Genomic DNA, 19,280 nt, shown 5'->3' on the forward strand with positions numbered 1-19,280 from the left:
ATAGGCACCTGTAAGCATGCCACTATCAGAGTTTAGCAGAATGTCATCAGTTAGGGACCAAAGTGTTGTCATAGTACTTTGTCCAGGTAAGAGTCCATGCTGTTTGGAGGAGAATAGATAGTACTGCTGGATATAGATAGAGAGTTGGGTGTAAACTATCTTTGCAAGAAGTTTGCCCAGAACAAGGAGGATGGACATTGGACAGAAATGAGAGTTATCTATGGAAATGGTTTGCTTTGGGAGGGGGTTTAATTAGAGCAGTTTTCCAAATCTGTGGCATGATGCTTTGTGTAAAACTTAGATTGTATACAGGGATGACAGGAAAGTATAGATGCACTCCGCAGCGATGTGTGCCTGGGGATTTATGTTATCATACCCAGCAGGGGTGTCAGTTGAAATATTTTCAAGTAAAACAGAGATTTCTTTCAGATGAACGCATTTGAAGTGGAAGAGAGGGGTGAATAGTAGTGGGGTGGGCAATGCATGATTTGTAGGAGGTATGGATTTTACTGATGGGAGATTGCCAAATTCTTTAAGTAAATCTTTTTTTTCAAATGTTTTGTTGTACCACATTCAATGGTGATTGAAAACAGGGTATCATATGGAGGTTTTCTTCCAGTAACTAGGTTAACCACCACATTCCAAAAATTTTGAGGGGAATGTTGGAGTGTAATTTGTTGTTTTGTTTTGAGATTTCTTTTGTACCTTCTGATAGGTAGGTTATGTTAGACTATAAAGGAGGTGTGGTTGTCAGTTGTGGGGGTCTGTTTCCATGTCAGTCCAATTCCATCAAGCTATCCTTTGCTCACCACACATCAACTATTGTTAGAAAATCACTTTCCAAGCTAATCACTAGGGATATTTCTTCCAAATGTAAGGAAGTTATCATTCCCAATTTACTCACCCCTCATTAGGACTATATTAGAGTATAATGGCCCCTTTGATATGTACCTTTTTAAGCATATGACCCAGGTGGAAAGATGACAATATTTTCTCACTAAGATGATAAATGGCATATCTTCTATGAGCTACTCAGACCACTTTAAAGTGCTCTCTTTCTCTTTCATCTGCTTCCTACAGACATTTGAGAGGTGACCACTGTCTAGTCTACAGAGCCTTAAAAGGACCCAGTACTTTACAACCTTAGTCATATCCACAAAACAACAATGCCTGCTCAAGAGATCATAAGTTTCATCAAAACATAAATAGGACCTGCAGGCAAGAGAAATATATATCCTTCTTTTATGTAACAGACTTCCTTTGGTTGTAAAGCAAAGCAAAGTAGGTTCTGACCCTGCTTAAATGTAACAAGAATGAGCAGAAGGCAATTGCAAATGCACACTGGGTCTGGCTCCTCAAACCCTCATTGCAGAGTCAAACTAGGCATAAATTAGCCATGTCAATGGGTGCATACAGTTTGGGATATTGTGGCTTTGAGATATTGTGCCTAGAATAGCCTTATATTGACCTATGAAGCTATGTATTATTAAAATAAAAAGATGATACACAGAATTTTCTGTAAGTCTTCACAAACAATTTTAGAGTATCCTAGAAAGTCCATCTCATACTGACTGCTTCACTGCACACACATTATAACTCATATCCACTTGCAGATGATATTTGCTAATGCTGAGGCAACCAGATTCCCTTATTTAGGTTCTAAGTAGCTTTAGTGAGAAAGGAAAGCCTGAAAAATGTTGTACAAAGCTATGTTTTTTCTCTATCACCATGCATAGCCCAAATTAGCACATCCTCCTTTTGTTTGTTCCTCTTACTCAGTCCTTTCACTTCTAGATTACTATCACTCTGTCCAATAGAAGTCATTATTGCCACATCTGCTGATGAATGCATTATTAATTTAAGCTGCTAGTGAATGTACTATCGCTCTGACCAACAGAATTCCTTACTGCCACATCCTCTAATGAATGCATAATTAATTTAAGCTTCTAGTGAATCTACTATCACTTTGACCAATAAAATTCGTTACTGCTACATCCTCTGTTGAATGCATAATTAGTTTAAGCCTATAGTGAAGGTATTTAAATTGGATTCTCACATTACTGTACACAGATCAACAGCGCTCATCTGCCAATGTGTATTCCTTTCTCAATAAAGCTACTTTGAACCAGAATAAGGGAATCTCCATTTTCATTTCATGTCAATTGAGTTACTGCAGCTATCAATGCAAGACTAAGATTGGACCTCTTACTTGTAGCTGCTTGATGGCATTTTCATCTGGAGTCTCACTGATTTTTCTTTTTGCATTTGTGTTCTCCCTGTACAGGCTGCTTCCCAGCACCTGCACAGGCTTATTTATCAGATAAGACTCCCAGGCTAGCCTCAACCTAACAGGGCTAGTTCTTCACTGTACTACAAGTGTTTCTTCTGTGACACTCTTTAAAGCTGGTACGGCATTTGCGGTCAGACCTGAGCGGTATACCATTCCCTATGTGGTCTAAGCTGTAGCAACTGCTTGTTGCATCACAGCAAACAGTCTGCTACAGTTTAAAACAGTTTTTTAACAAAAAGCAAACAACAAACTGAAACAAACATGGTAAAAGTTCTCCTGAAGGCTCAGATGACAGTTTAAGAATAATTTACGTAGTTACTACATATGATTATTGTCAGAAGAGGTGAGAAAAATAGTTTAAAGAATTTGCTAATACATTATATAGGGTTCCTATGTTTTCGTATCGGAGGGGAAGAAGTATTAAAGACATATTAGTAGATACTAAATTTCCTACTCGTGATCATAGAATAAACATAGGTCCTAATATGTTAGGTACTTTTTCATGTGGCAGGTGCATTACTTGTAGATATGTGACTAGAACATTTATGGAAATTAATTGAAGACAATTTAAAGTGAATGGCATGTTTTCTCGACATACAGAGGGTGTAGTGTATGCTTTGAAATGCCCCTATGAGATATTTTATATAGGTGAAAGCAGGAGAGCTTTCAAGTTGAGATTACAGGAACATGTTAGAGGTATTGAAAATTGGAAACCGAAAGCCCTTTTGCTTTGCATTTTAAAAAAATATATCATAATGGAAATCTAAAGGGGCTTCATAGTACAATTTTAGAACATATTGTCTCAAATGAATATGGTACTGACATTAAGAAAAAACTTCTGTATAAAGACACCATTTTTATTTTGAAGTATGGTACCTTGACCCCTGCTGGTATTAATATGGAATGTAACTGGAAAGTTTTAATTTAATGATTTAATTGTTTAATTGTGTAATTAGTCATAGTATTTTAATTTGTGTGTTAGAAGGAATTTTTATACTCCATTGAAGGCTTTTGCCAAGGCACTAGAGGTTCAATAACATTTCCTGCCTTTGTGGATCCTGGTTGGACTTATTTAGTTTTTTAACAAAAACCTGAGCAATGTAATGATCCATGCAGAGTATAAACTGTAGCAACTGTTCGCTACAGTTTAAAAAGTAAGAAAACATTTCTTTTTTTTTAAGTAAAGCCTGAGCACTGTAGCACTCCATGTAAAGTATAAACTGTAGCAAATGTTTGCTACAATGCAGTTGCTACACTTTATACTTTGCATGGAGTACTGCAAAAGTAAAAGTAAAACCTGAAGATAGTAGTGCTCCATGCAGATTCTAAACTGTTAAATTTGCTTGCTACATTGTAGCAAGTGGTTTGATACAATTTAATAGAAAAAACAAAGATTTTTTTTACTAATAACAACGTGAGTAAGGAGGAGGATTGGGAACAGGGTGTGGATGCAGAAATGAGACCTGATTGGTTCCTGGGTAGGGAGGTGTGGTGTATCTGGCCATGATTGGATTTTTTTCTGGTTTGTTTGTTTGTTCAGTTAAAGAGCTATGGGACAATGAGGAAGCAGACAAGGATTTTTTTTTTGCTCTTCACTTGAAGAGCTGAGGTATGGGACCCAACCTTTTGGGAATGGCATAGGGCACCAATTGAATAATCGCTGCCTCTGCATCTTTGGTGTGTTTATCTTGTCTAAGTGATTAATGTAATGCAAAAGATTCATTACAAATATAGTTAGGCTTTCTACAAGCAATAAGAAAGTCTGCAGCAGTAGACTCTTCTCTCTCATACAGAAAAAAGCAATAAGCTATAGCTCATTTTATGTATTTTGGCTCCCTACAACTGGGAAAAAGATAAAAACACTGGAAGTAGTAATGTTTTTCAGTTTGTTGCAAATTCTAAGTGGCAGCACCTTACCCCAACCACCCCATGCAGGACACAGAGGCAAACAAACACACATACATATAATATGCAAACGCACACATGATAGTGAAGATTAAACATTTAATATTGTTTGTGTCTTTCGGCTTTTCCCGGTTAGGGGTCACCACAGCGGAACTCTGGTCCGCTAATGATTGGCAGTTGATTTTTACATACCGGCTTGCCAGGCCTGACACACAACCTTCAACGAAGGTATGCCCATTCATGCATGTTTCCACGCAGAAGACGCTCTAGCTGAGAATCAAACCGGACAGCATCTTAAACATTTAATATAATTATGTATAACAGATTATTGCTATCTCACAGTCTGGGACACACTAGCTATCCAGATAGAGTCGGCATCCTAACCCTGACTGGGCAATGGAAATGACCATATAATGATCATGAGCTTGCATACAACTATAAAATGTTGGCATTATGTCTTGGAGACATGCATCTACAATCATTGCCAGGGGCATCACAGTAGTAGAGTGGCTATAGTGGATAGATTATGTCTGAATAACTTACTCATTGCAGAGCGAATGTGTCAATCATAATACAGCTCAGCTTATTACAAATAAAACCAGCATCCCCCTCAATCATATGCACATCAAATGCATTTGGAGCTCTGTCAAGTAATGCCCTCAAAAACTGAAAGAGACAAAGATTTTCCACTGTAGTGCATAAAATAATGCTAACAGACTGGCTTGCTGCAAAGAATAAAATGTCAATTATAACAGATCTGAGTTTAAAGCAAAATGATAAACAAGTGATCCCACAAAATAAATGCAGGAAATGGTTTTAATCCATTGCTACCAGTAAGTGAAAGACAAACTGGCAGTCCAACTGGAGTGGGTATATCAATGCTCATCTGTTATTGTAGTGGCAGTGACAAGTAACCATCAACCACATACTTCTGCCCACAAAAGACAAATGCAAGTGAAGGTCTGTGTAATAATGTATTGTTTTTGCTCACAATACTTCAGCGGCACAGTGGATGCACAACTGGTGTTTACCCTAAGAAACTGCATACAAACACAAAAAGAATATGACATGCACAGATATACATCACACACACACACACACACACACACACACACACACACACACACACACACACACACACACACACACACACTGGTTGGTAATGGTGTGTTAGTCCTGACTGAGTACAGAAAGAAATGATCACAGACATGCACAAATACATAACAAAATGCACACATGAACAAACCATACACAAATGTACTTACAGACACCACAGCACATGCTTCCATGAAAATGAAGTCCATCCTCCATAGCTAAAGTGGGAGATTCTTCGGATCCAGTCAGAAGTGATGCACTTATAATTGATGATACAATTATTAGATGAACTTAGCATGGCCAAGTTTACCCTAACTTGCTGATACATGCATGAAGGCATGCACACAAAAATTCACAGAAACCACCACACCCCACCACACAAGAATCTTATTGTTTTGGTCACATGAAAAATTATGTAATAAAAATTGTATTTAAATAAATAATAATTAAGAAAAATAATTAAAACATGTACAATCAAAGCTGAAAAGTAGTTTGCCCACATACACACACTTGCAGTAAGGAAGACAACAAGGCAGCCATCTTAACACTGTCTGTTTTTTTCAGGTGTATGAGAGCATGCATGCATCAGCCTCAAAATGAATAAAAACTGCTGCTTTTAACACTTATTCTGTACTCTCCAAAGATACAGTGAGTCAATAATGAATTCCTAGTCACTGTGCATCACTTCTTTACCGACTGCTGAAAAAATGGGAATGCTATCCTGTTTCATGATACAAGATCTCTCTGCAACTCCAACCAAAGCAAATAAACTGATACTAATCATTCTTTTCTTTTAATATTCTTTAATCATTTGTAGCTGAAAATGTATTCCTTAACTCATTAACATCTATCGGGAGTGGAATGTCACACCTCTAGCAGCCTGTATTCCAGAGCATTTTTTGCAAAATAAACTTCAAAAGCATAACATAAATAAATGTAAATACTTTGTGAACAATAAAAGCTATTAAAATGCACAAAAAGCAATATTATTAGTGAGAGGTAGCCTTTACAGTGATGCACGTAAATCCATTCAGTCTTTTCATAAAAAACTAGAATACATTAATAATTCACACAAACTCACAATTTTATTTTTTGCCAAACTTTCACAAACAGTCATACTCTTGGAAACTGTACAACCAAGAAATGCATTGTTAGAACTGTTGTGATAACCAGACATAAGCTTTCACATGACAGCTATAAATTCCTCTCTGAGTGCGTGTTTATTGAAATAATTACAGAAATATGAAAAATATGTTTAACTGCGTAATTAGCAATATGACTAGAACTTAATATCTCTCAAGATGTACAACTGATAGTGTAAATATCAAAGACTGTTTTTTAAAATAATATTTAAGGTTTCACCTGATGCCATGCAGTAGTTTTTAAGTCACTTGTTTTTTTTGAAATATTAAGTGCATATGTTAAAATGTTCATAGGTAACAACCACCAGGACCTTTATAAGCCTAGTTATGCAATCCATCTCAACTGTGCCCCTATGTATCATGGCCATTTATTAGAAGAGAGTATGTTAGTTAAGAAGTTTCTAGAGGTTATAGGGGTATATTAGTTTGGCCATTGCTGTCTGCCTGTTTATTAAAAATATGAGGACCAGACCTGGGGTGAATTTCTGATTTCTCATCAGTTGGACTAAGTTATGTGTAAATACAGTTAGGGAGGCATATGGAAATATTGCTTACTTTCATAATTTCTAACAAATGACTAACAATATTTCAGTAAAGTGTGAAATAAATGGGCACTGACAATGAATTTTCCTATCGCCATGTTATTTTAAACTATACCACTCAATAGCATGTAGGTCTCTCAGTTATGAAAATATGAATATTAATATGAAATTATAAATAATGAATGTCAATGATTAATTTTTCCACTGCTGAATATAATAGGTTAATACTATTAGTGTCATTTTGATAATAAGTCCTTGCCTTTTCTTGTACTGCCTATTATTCATTGGTAAGTCAATTCATTGAGGAAGCCAGCCCCCTAAAAAGATCCAGACCCCATAAGGAGCTATCAGTGTTAACTGGAAGTATACAAAGAAGTACGGTTTGCTATCAAAATGTCGAGGTGCCTTACCTCAACAGTGAGAATGATGAACACGGAGCGGCAGAGACGCAAAACTGTGAACACAATTCCTGTCAACTTTGAAACGTCAATACACAGACTGTGTTCGCAGTTTGGAGTGTTGGCGTTTTGAAGTGCATCGCACTACAGTGGGGATTGTGAAAATTACACTTTTCCTCACTGTAGTGTGATCTTAGAGTTAGAATATATAAGTTGCAGGGGATGTGGGGTACAGAGGGACTTGCCTCTCTGCAAAACAGTAGGACATTTTCTGCCTCATAGCTGATGTTTTTTTCTATATGGTGAGCAGTCAAATGTTGATTCTTTCCTTCGAAAGAATTGACATTCTAAGTAATCAACGTGATGCTTTTTTGTTATTCTGGGTCAGGGATGTGAATGGTCGAGGTAAGTCACCTAGACATTTTGATAGTAAACCAAAAGGCACTATATGCTTGAGGGACTTTAATGAGTATGCCATTAATGAATTGTTAAAGCACTATTATCTTGCACAGTCTACTAAATGCTATATGTATATAAAAGGGTAACACCTGATAACGTAAGAGACCCAAATTCGTCATGTCAACCGTCAAATGATTTCCTTACTGCTATTAGTAGTAAATCTAGATGATTCTACTTGTGCAACTGGCACAGCTTGGGAAGCTGTTACATATATAATATATATATATATATATATATAATATATATATATATATATATACACATAACTGGGCTGATGGCATAAATAATATTAAGCTCAAATAGAACAGATTTAGGAAAGGGAGTGTCCACTGTCAGTAAAGATCACTTACCCCCTATTAAACATGATGTTACTGATAACAACTTTGCTGAATTCTTATATCCTGAAATCTAATCTGAGGATTCAGAGTGTGTAGAAGAAAATTTAAAAAAAAAGAAAGGAAGGAAGAAGTTCACAGCAAATATCTATGAAGAAAAAGAAATTGATTAATGGTCATAATGCAGAGAGAATATATATACTAAAAAGGGTACTGCTTTGTTATGTAATAGGGAATAACATTGTTCAATCAGAAATCATTCAGTCTACATAAAATTACATAATTTTTCCAACAGAGAAGGTAGAGAAAGAGGCAAGAGGCCAGAGGTAGACCAAAATGCAGAAATCAGAATTGAACTTTGAAGAACTGAAGAACATTACTGTAAGAAAAAGAGGAAAAAGGCCAAACTTGACAACATGGCAAAAGCTGCAGAAGTACAAAGACAGGTGGATGTGATATGAATACCTGCAAAGGAAATAAGCAATGAGAAACATGAGACTAATAACATTGTTCTGATGGAGATTGTTCCCTTGTAACAATTGACAGAGCGGACAGTACATGAAATAGAAGTGGCAAATTCTTTGGATCTAGTCAGAAATTATACACCAGAGGAACTGACACTTAATCTGCAAAGAGGATCATGAACATTGAATAGTATTATGCTTGCCAGGAGCAGAAATACGGGATGTGAGACAAGCTTCAGAATGCCTTAATGTAAGGAAGTACGGATCTGTTTTTATTCATGTCAGTACAAATTATATCCCTTCAAAGAATCTTTGACTGTTAGTAGGGAACTTATACCCTCCTAGATAGCATACCTTATAGATGTGTTAGGACATATTTTTGACAAATCAGTTATAGAAAGGAACTTGCAGCTCTCTTAGATAGTGTAGCTTTTACAGGTGGTAGGACATATTTCTCACAAATCACAGCTGCAAGGGCGAAGTCAGGTCAGTGTGAATGAAAATATTTTTTAGGTAAATACCTACATGAAAAAATAACCCATTTTAAAAGGTGGAAATGTGTAAAACATCCAAGCTCAGTTTTGGGCAAAGATGTATTTAAACAGGATGGAGTGCACTTAACAACACAAGGGAAGATCATTTTTCCAGCAGATATAGTGCAATATTTGACTAGCATTAGAAGGATTTTTCCAGGACAGAAATGTCACAGTTCACAGATAGAAACATCTGATTTATATGTGCTGGTTGTTAATCTTAGTTGAATTAGTAATGACATTGTTTAATTGGAAAATGTGTTACATTCCCACAAGACTAATGTTGTTATTGTGTGTGAAACATGGTTAAAAGACAATGTATGGAAACCAGTTATAGTGAAAATATTTCTACCGTGAAAAAAACAGACATTCTAACAAAAAATCAGGAGGACTTGTTAAAGACAGGGATTAAAGATTGTTATGAAACCTGTGATTATTACATCTTTGTTGATAACATTAATACTGTAGATTATGTCAATACTGCAAATTGTGAAACTGTGACAATAAAGACAATCCTAGAACAGATCATAGTTATTGGAGTTTACAGACCACCAGCCAAAGTCAAGTGCTGATGACCCAGAGGAATTCATACTTTTCTTGTATGACACACAGGTTGAAAAACTAATACTGGCTGGAGACTTAAATTTAGCAGAAACAGACTGGAATAATATTGACTTAAAATTAGTATGGACGTTATCTACAACATATGTTCAGGATCAACAATTGTTTCTGATTCTTAAAAAAAAAATCTTCCGGGGACTGGAACATACTGGACATTGTATTTTTAAGGAAATTACTGTTACTTTGTGTCAGATTTGACCACTGTTGATGTGCAATGATCATGGGGTTATAAGATTTAAATTACTACTAGATAATTCTGCCAAGCTGAAATTTAAATTAATGCACATAAGATTATAACAGACTGTATGGAAGCAAAACAGTCACTATGTAGAACTAATTGGAGAGATGTGTTCAGTGAAGAAAACTGCAGAAGGAATGTGGCAAGTTTTGAAAGCAAAATTGTTTGAATGCAAAAAAATTGAAGATCAAACTCTGGGCACACAAGGTCAGGAGAATATATTTTCATAAGAACAAAATACTTAAGATGAAAGACAGTAACATAAGAAATGTAAACAAGGTCAAACTATAACATTACAAATTGAAATGAAAAGCTAAACAGAAAAATTAAACATAATGTAAAACAAGATCAAGAAAACGTTGAAGAAAATGTATATAAATATATTGAGCATTACTGGAAACCATTTTATAACTGCATGAAGGGTTGAAGGATTAAAGACAGAGAACTTGGCAACTATGTTAGGATTCTAAAAATTATTTTCAAAGACAAGAGATTATAGATATATTTACAAAGTTTTATGCAAAAAGGTTTGTTCCCAGAAAGGGGGGTGATAAATTATCCTAGTAACATCCGCATATCTTCAGGTACTGAAATTAAATTAGACTGTATTGAACTAATCAGACTGGACTCAAACAAAGCACAGGAAGGAGAATGAATTAATAATAATGACCTGAGAACACTTCAGCATGACCTTACATTATCATTATATCTGTTATTCACTAGGTTTTGGTATAGAGAAATTCCTCTAAATTGGAGATATATACTTGTTAAACCCATCTTTTCGGGAAATGGTAATAGATCAAACCCAGAATCATACGAACCCAAAAGTTTACTTTCCTGTCATACGAAAATAATGGGGAAGGTTATTTTGGATAAATTATTATAAGAAATGAAATGGCTGGGACTTAAAACCATATACCAGCATGCATATTTTGAAAACAGATCTATTACCAACTGTAACATGATGTTCTATAACAATATAATTGCTGTAAATGAAAAATTGTGCTGTGATGTAATTTATATAGACTTTGATGAGGTCATATACAAAACAGTAATCTGTAAATTAGAACAACTAAGTACTGATGTAAATGTTGATAAGATGGATAGCTGCATGGCTTGCTCATAGGACATGGCAAGTATTATACAGGAATTGGACAGGTAAAATTCTAAGTTACAGTTAGAGTGCCCCGTAGAGCTCTGTCCTAGGCCCATACTTGTTTATGCTGTATCATTCAGATCTATAATTTTTAATTTGAGGTGTTCTACAGTCTGTTTGCAGATGATTTGAAAGTGGGTAAACTGATTATATGTATTACAGGTAGGGCATGTCTGCAAAGGAATGTGACTAAATTAACCATTTGGACTCAAGAGAATAATATGCTGATAAATACATCAAAAACTTAAGCATATGAGAGTTGGGAAACATAGACTGAAGGATGTTTACTTAATGCAGCACACAGTGGCTGAAACTATAGATTCATTTAAGGACCTAGATTAATGGACAGGTCCAGGTTTGAAAGTTTCTCATCATGTCAGCCAATTGGTTAATGATAATTATAAAACTATAGGCTGTATAAAACGATTTATAATGTGTAGGAAATCATAAATGATTAATTCATTGTTTGTAAGTTACATTAGACCCAAAATAGAGTAAGAAATAATATGAAAACCTCATAAAGAAACAAGTGTGAGTAAATTAGAAACAGTACAGGGGAATACACCAAGAACATCCATGGATATGAAAATTTAAGTTATTATAAAAGACTAAAAATACCTGACGTTTTCATAGTGTCTCATAGATACTTAAGAAGAGATCTTATTCAGGTATATAGGGCATTTAGAGGCAACTACCTCTGGGAAAGTTTGGGGTTATCACCTAGTACAGAATCATCAGACAGCCTACATAAAAGATTAGAGGATCTGAATGGAGAGATAATCAGAAAGCAAAGGAGAGTAGTATTGCTGGAATTAAATTCAATCTCAAATGATGGTGAGTACTTTCACAAGGTGGACCCTGTTTTTCACAAAATCTCATGAAAACAACACTGATATATAGAATGCATTTTATATAACATATATCATGGACATAAGTAGGTTACAAAATAAAAAAGATAGCTGGGTGCACAGGATAAAAAAAGTGCTCAATCCTGGTAGGAGCACTGGTGCAAGGACTGAAAAAATGACAGTGCAGAATCCTCAAGACACAGAAATATTCCTACACTGGGGTTAGGCCAGGCCCAGGGGGAAGATGCCCATCCTGTTTAGAAGGATGTAGCAATCCACAAAAATCATAAAAACTGATAAGCCAAAAAAAAAACATAAAGACAATAGAGTGGACTATTGAGGATAAGAAAGAAATTATGTATTGTTAATATTATATAAGAAGCCCAGCATTTCCAGACAGAAGATGTACAAAAAGATTAAGAGAGAATACAGGAAAGAAAAACACTTCCACAAGAAAAACTGTAAGAACTTTCAAATAAAAATTTCTGCTCATTAATACAACACATTTATGAAAAGAAATATATAGACCAAGAAACTTTGAGCCATTTGGAAAAAGAAGTGACTGAAAAAGTACAAACATATAAAGAATAAAATCTAGAGACTTTTGAAAAGTTTAAAAAAGAAATTTGGACATGGAAAAGAAAGAGAGATCTGATATGGTGCAATATTTATACAAAGGAGAATGCCAAATTAATCAACACAAAAAGGCAGTCCCAAAGATATTTGAAGAGAAATACAGGCAAAGACATCCAGATATACAACATTTCACAATAAAGAAAGTAAAATCACAAAGAAGGAACTTAGAACAGAAAATTAGTAAAGCAGAAGTTAAAAAAAATGAAGTTGAAGTTATGGAATACTTACAAAGTAGAGGATTTAATGCAGAAAGTCAAACACGGGTTATATCACAGCATAATATAACAATGAGTCCCCAAAGCAAGAGAAACAGTAGGAGCAGGGGACATCTGAAGAAGAAATATGGACATGGGAAATAAAATGAGATTTAATAATGTGCAATATCTATGCAAAGGAGAAAGCAAAACTAATTAATACAAAAAGAGCAGCACCAAAGATATTTGAAGAGAAATACAGGCAAAGGTATTGGGACATTCAAAGTAAAGGATTTCGTGTAGAAAATCTAGTTCAGATATCATCACAGCAGGATAATACAATGGATCCCCAAATTAAGACAAAACCAGTGGAGCAGGAAATATCTGATCAGTTGCCATATGAAGATACTTTGGAGCCTTCCACAGGAAACCAGTACAAACATTCAGATGAAGTTGCAGAGCAAGGGAAGGAACAGGAAACCATGGCATCTCTGGCACAGTCAATGTTGTGGAATGATAGGCCAGTGAGTTTTCATATAAAGAGTAACTGATGACACAGGATGAAACTGAAGATAATGTAGCATAGGAATGTGCTCCGGAACTTTCTACAGAATGACCACAGGAAATGGAGAATGAAGAATGTGCCCTCAGTTTAGAAGAAAATGATCTAAGAGAAGAGTTGCTTGATTTAATATAGATGTACAGACATATTAAGATCAATGAAAGAAATTGAATACAGAAAGTTAATAAAGCTCAAAAAGTTAGATAAAACAAATTAACACAGTAATTAGGACTTTCTATAGAGATTCATGCGATATAACAGAAGCAAATAGGATATATTACTGTTCAGCTGAATTAATAACAGATAAAGTCTTACCACAAAACACAGGATAGTACAGGAAAGGAAGGGGAGAAATTGAATACCATCATGAAATTATTGAATAGAAAAAACTATAAAGCAATTAAAAAAAGAAGTATCACAATTAGAAGAGTATTGAAGAGGGAACAGATCAGCAAAAATAGTCGAAAAGATGGAAGTGATAAAAGCAATGTGCAGCATCAGAAATTATCAGGATTTATCATGTATTATCCCAAATAATAAACTAAAATATCAGCACAGGCAGAAAAACTTAGAAGATATACAGATAAATATAAAGTAAAAGTGCAAAATAAGCAATTATTGAGGACCCAAAAAAAGTTTTATAGATAATTGGGAAACAAAGAAGAGGAATGGAAGCACCACCAAAAAAAGAAGAAATATATACATTTTGGAGAAATATCTATGAAGATCCTGTGGAAAATAGCAAAGATGCTAAAAGGATAGAAGAAAAAAAAAAGAAATAAGAAGTTCAAATGTACAGGGTATGAAATGGGATATAGTAATGACCAGAGAGATTGAAACAAAGTTAAGAAAAACTCCAAACTGGAAAACCTGAGATACAGATGAAGTGACTAACTTCTGGCTAAAAGTATTAACTTCTTTACATGAAGATTTAGCCATTAGTAAGAACTATCTATATGTGCACTATAAACAGACACCAGCCTGGTTCAAGACAGGATAAACAATACTCATACTTAAGATCAAACCTGCAAGCTATCCTAAAAACTATTGACCAATAACTTCCCTTCCGATGATGCATAAAGTGTGTGCTGAAATTGATGCCTAGTTTATAGTCATTTAGAAGAAAACTCAATCATGGCAATAGAACAAAAGGGTAATAAAACAAAGTCATATGGAACAAAGGATCATTTGTTGTTAAAGTCACAATGCACAACTGTAAAATGGGGAAGAATCTAAGTATGGCAAGGATAGAGTACAAAAAAAGCATTTGAGAGTAAATTCATGGATAAAAGAGTGCTTAGAAATGTAACAATACATCCTACACTGATCAATTACATTGCAATGACCATGAAACAGTGGCAAACCATTTGCAGTTAAGCCATTATAAAGGACAAAATATTATTACTGAGATAAAAATTCAAAAGGGGATATTCCAGGGTGTCATGGCTATAATTTGGCTCCAAGAAAACAACAAAAATGTAAAGACGTATCTTCTTTTTGTAGATGATTTAAAATTGTATAGTTCATCGGATGAGGAACTGAAAGCAAAAATGCAAGTGGTCAAAACATTTTCAGATGATATAAAAATGTCATTTGGTCTTGATAAATGTGCAAAAGCAACCTTTAAAGCAGGAAAGCTGCAGCACCAGGAAAATATCAGTTTAGGACAGGAAAGAACATGAGCAAGAGGGAGTGTATAAATATTTGGGAATTGATGAAGGATCAACAATAAAACATGAACAAATGTGATTAAAACATAGTAAGGAATATTTTAGAAGACAAATTAACACTGAAAACAGTGCTGACATCTAGGAACAATGTTCAAGCTATAAACCAATTTGCTCTTCATGTCCTGTTTTACAAGAGTGATTGACAGGCCCTAAAAGGGGTTGAATAGGTTGGATAGGAAAACAAATAGTATGCTTCATGCTCATCAAATGATTTATAAAAAAATCAGTGCATACCAAGACTATATATTCCCCTTTCTGACGGAGGTATGGACCTCCCTGAAATTGATTACATGCATATATTTGCAAACATGGGACTGTATACAAATCTGCTGACCTCAAAAGACCCAAATGTGGTGAAAGTTTTGAAACATGAGGAGAATAAGATTACTTCCCTGCTTAGTTTAGCAGAAGCATATTGGCATCTAGCGAGAATGGAAATCAAACGAGAAGTAGATAAAAATCAGGTAGCAACTGAATGTGCCAAAAAACAAAAGAAAGAATATAAGGTGAAGGATCAGATGAGAAGGCAAGAAATGTAGAAAATATATAAATATAGCTGCAAGTATAGAAAACTCTTGGAAGAACCTCATGTTGATCAGGATCGAACACAGGAATGGCTAAGGAGGGGTGAATTTAAACCAAAAGATGAAAGGTTAATATTGGCGGCCCAAGATAGTGGACTACATACACATTGGTTTACAAAGTCCATTAAACATGTGGGAGAAACAGACAAACATAAGTTTTGTAAAACAGAACTGGAAACAGTTGCACATCTTATTGCTGGTTGTGATATACTAATGGCTGAAGGACTGTAAACTGAAAGGCATAATAATATGGCATGACTGCTGCATTGGAGATGTGCAAAAATTATAATACTGAAGTAGATGAAAAACACTGGAAACATGAGCCTCAATGCATTATAGAAAATGATGGATATTATATCACATAGGATCACCCATTACCAACAGTTAAAAAATAGATGGGAGAAAATCAGCTATAGTAGTCCATGAAAAGAAGACAAAAGTAGCATTGATTATTGAAATTGCTACATCCAGTGATTACAGTGTCTTATGAACAGAGAGACACAAAGTCATAAAATACCAGGATTTGCAGGTAGAAATGAGGTCAATGTGGGAGAAGGATACCGAGATAGTTCCAATAGCAGTAGGAGCAATAGATCTTATAAAAAGGAATTTATGATTGTACTTAATGCTGCAGTGGTGGTGCTGCGATAGCGTTGTCACCTCACAGTAAGACGTTGTCCTGTTCGATTCTCAGCTAAAGCGTCTTCTGTGTGGAGACATGTGTGAATGGGCATACCTTCATTGAAGGTTGTGCGTCAGGCCTGGCAAGTCGGTACGTAAAAATCTACTGCCAATCATTAGCAGATCAGAGTTCCGCTGTGGTGACCCCTAACCGGGAAAAAGCTGAAAGATACAACAACAACAACAACTTAGATATGTTACCAATACATGTAACTCCATATGCATTGCAGAATGAGTAACTATTGGGTACATTGTGGATGCTGTGGCTAACATCAGAGAGTGAAACAATACTAATTTCATGAACTTTAATCATACTTTGACTTAGGAAATGGGTCCATTCTTGTCCCATCATGGTATTACAAACCCAAAACACTTGGAGATATTAAATGAAGATTACATAGGAAGGAGAAGTACTAATTGCTTCTGAGAAAGAAGCTGATGCATGGGTTATTCTACCAAATTATAATAAAGCAAACTAAAGCTAGCACTAGTTTAGATATTTTTAAGAACAACTTGGACACTTATTATGGAAATGACAGTTTTTATAAATTGGCAGGCTAGAAGGGTATTATTTCCCATTTGTGAAATATTTGTATGAATGCAATAACTAAGATTTTGAATAATGCAGTATCTGTAGCAGAACTAGATGAAGCACATTGCAGACATTGACTTAAGTGTACCTCATTATGGGCACAAAAATCACACTTCTGCCGTAGCTGCACAATTGTATAGGCTTACCATACTGAAAAGCAGGGATGTGATTGGCAGCTGAGATTACAACACTGAACGAGCCTCAAATAGGTAACCACAAAATGACAGTATTGTGGATGCAGCTAATGAATTAGTACTTGGAAAAAAATAATACTGGAATTAAAGAAGAATATATGCATTTATTTTTGTATGGGAGAATTGTGAGTACAAGAGCTGCAGAGCAGGAATATGAGCAAACAGACTAAGTAAAAATATATACCTTTTTCACTAAAAAGATAATTTAAAGACACAGCATATACAAATGACATACTAACCTACAAATATAAATTATTTTGCAACCTCTCTTTAAACAGTAAGTGAGATATAAAAGTAGTGATATGCTACTCACCTCAATAGTCTATATATATATATATATATATATATATATATATATATATATATATATGTATATATATATATATATATATATATATATATATATATATGTATGTGTATATATTTTTTCTTTTATTAGGGGAGCATACTTCTTAAAAAGAAAGTGTGCTCAGCAGGCTACACAACAGGCCCATTTATGTCAAGTATGCTTGTGGAAGAATCCATGATCTAAGGCAATTAGCAAGACTGCATTTCTAAAATGATGCCAGGAAAAAAGCATTATTTTTGTAAAGCACAATTTGTATAAATCTCCAGACAATTTTGTAAAAAATATCTTCAAAAATGTGTTTGTCTTACACCTTAAATTAGCTACTCTGATGTGGCTGATACCTCAAAATGAAAGAGCATAATACAAAATTGTGATCATTGCACCTCCATAAAGAATACAATAACCTGCAAAATAGCCATAAGAGGTTGACATTTCACAGAACACAAAGGTTTGTCAAAGTATGTTACTTTATTAAGATGTGCTGTTCACCTTTTGTCTGACGTTTGTTTTGAAACTTCTCTGATAGGTAATTTCATATGTATGTTTTGCTCAACTCACAATACACATTGTTCAAATTCTTCTGTTTCAACAGCAGACTGCCATTACTAAAAATAATATTTAATATCCATTCAGAGCAGAGGACTCTCTAGCTGTTAGGACAAAGGTGAAGCAACTATACTTTCAGGTGTTGCAACCTGCTGATGAATTATGGCAGGAATTGAGAGTAAAGTGGAGGTGGAGATGGAAGAGGCCCAAATAAGAGTGAATGGAACTTGTGTATTAGTAGGGTTCTGCCCAGCTTGCAGCTAGATATTACATGGTTTACACTAGTCCAGCTTCTTTTCACTGGCAGCTAACCACAGATAACTTGGTTCATAAGTGCTAAGCTAGGAATACCAAATATTAGTGGTGCTATCTTGAGGAAGATAGGTATTTTCACCTAATCTGAGAATTTTTCAGGGTGAAACCTCTTTGGTTTGATGTGATTAACTCTAGAAGGGATGGTGAGGAGCTAGCATTACCTCATCACACTAATGTTTAGTTTTGGTTATTTGGGAAAAAAAACATAGGAATTCATTAACTTTGAGAGACAGGGGAGCAGCAGCAAGTAGGAAAGAAGATGATGTAAAACAACAAGAAAGAAACATGAAAAATATATATCTAAATGGCACTAAAAGCAGTATTACTCATTCATGTTTTATATTCCCCAAGGGGATGCTGTGGTCCGATGTGAGCAGCTGGATTTCATTCAAGAGTGGATGACAGAATTCCGAAAAAGTACCTCTTCATCCAGCATAGCTAATCCAGAAGAATTAGTAGCCTTTGATGTGCTTTGTGGGGACCTGAACTTTGACAACTGCTCAGCTGGTAAGTGCAACATGTACCCATCACTTTTATAAATGGCTACACCCTGAAAACACAATGTGTTCAGTATTTTCTCAATAAGTTAATAAGACCCAGCTTATACAGGTATCTGTTTTTAGAGGTGATCTGGAAGTTACCAGCCACTCATTTGCCCTAATTCTGTGCACACTACCCTTACCTACATTCTGCATGTAACTCTTTTACCTCTGCCAACTCTCTGTTTCTCTTTTCATCTCAACTTTTACTCATAATTTCTACCTTTTCAGGTACCCAAACCCTTTTACTCATCTTGACCTTTCATTATGTCTGTCCTCCCCAGCTGATTTTTCATTGGTCTATAATCTCAGCATGTCTCATACAGAGATAT

The 19,280-nt window shown here is 35.1% G+C and overlaps 1 protein-coding gene across 2 annotated transcripts in view; it reads left to right on the top strand.

Moving 5' to 3' along the window:
- The window catches only part of SMPD3 (sphingomyelin phosphodiesterase 3), a 1,377,949-nt gene that overhangs the window by 1,232,222 nt on the left and 126,447 nt on the right, over positions 1–19,280 (top strand). For both annotated transcript variants that reach the window (XM_044081341.1, XM_044081340.1), the window contains one exon: positions 18,761–18,916. In XM_044081341.1, coding sequence (XP_043937276.1) covers positions 18,761–18,916 — 156 coding nt within the window. The remainder of the gene's footprint in view (positions 1–18,760; positions 18,917–19,280) is intronic.

The sequence above is a fragment of the Protopterus annectens genome, chromosome 8.part0, assembly GCF_019279795.1.
Source record: "Protopterus annectens isolate FY-2018-M chromosome 8.part0, PAN1.0, whole genome shotgun sequence".
Classification (NCBI taxonomy): Eukaryota; Metazoa; Chordata; order Ceratodontiformes; family Protopteridae; genus Protopterus; species Protopterus annectens.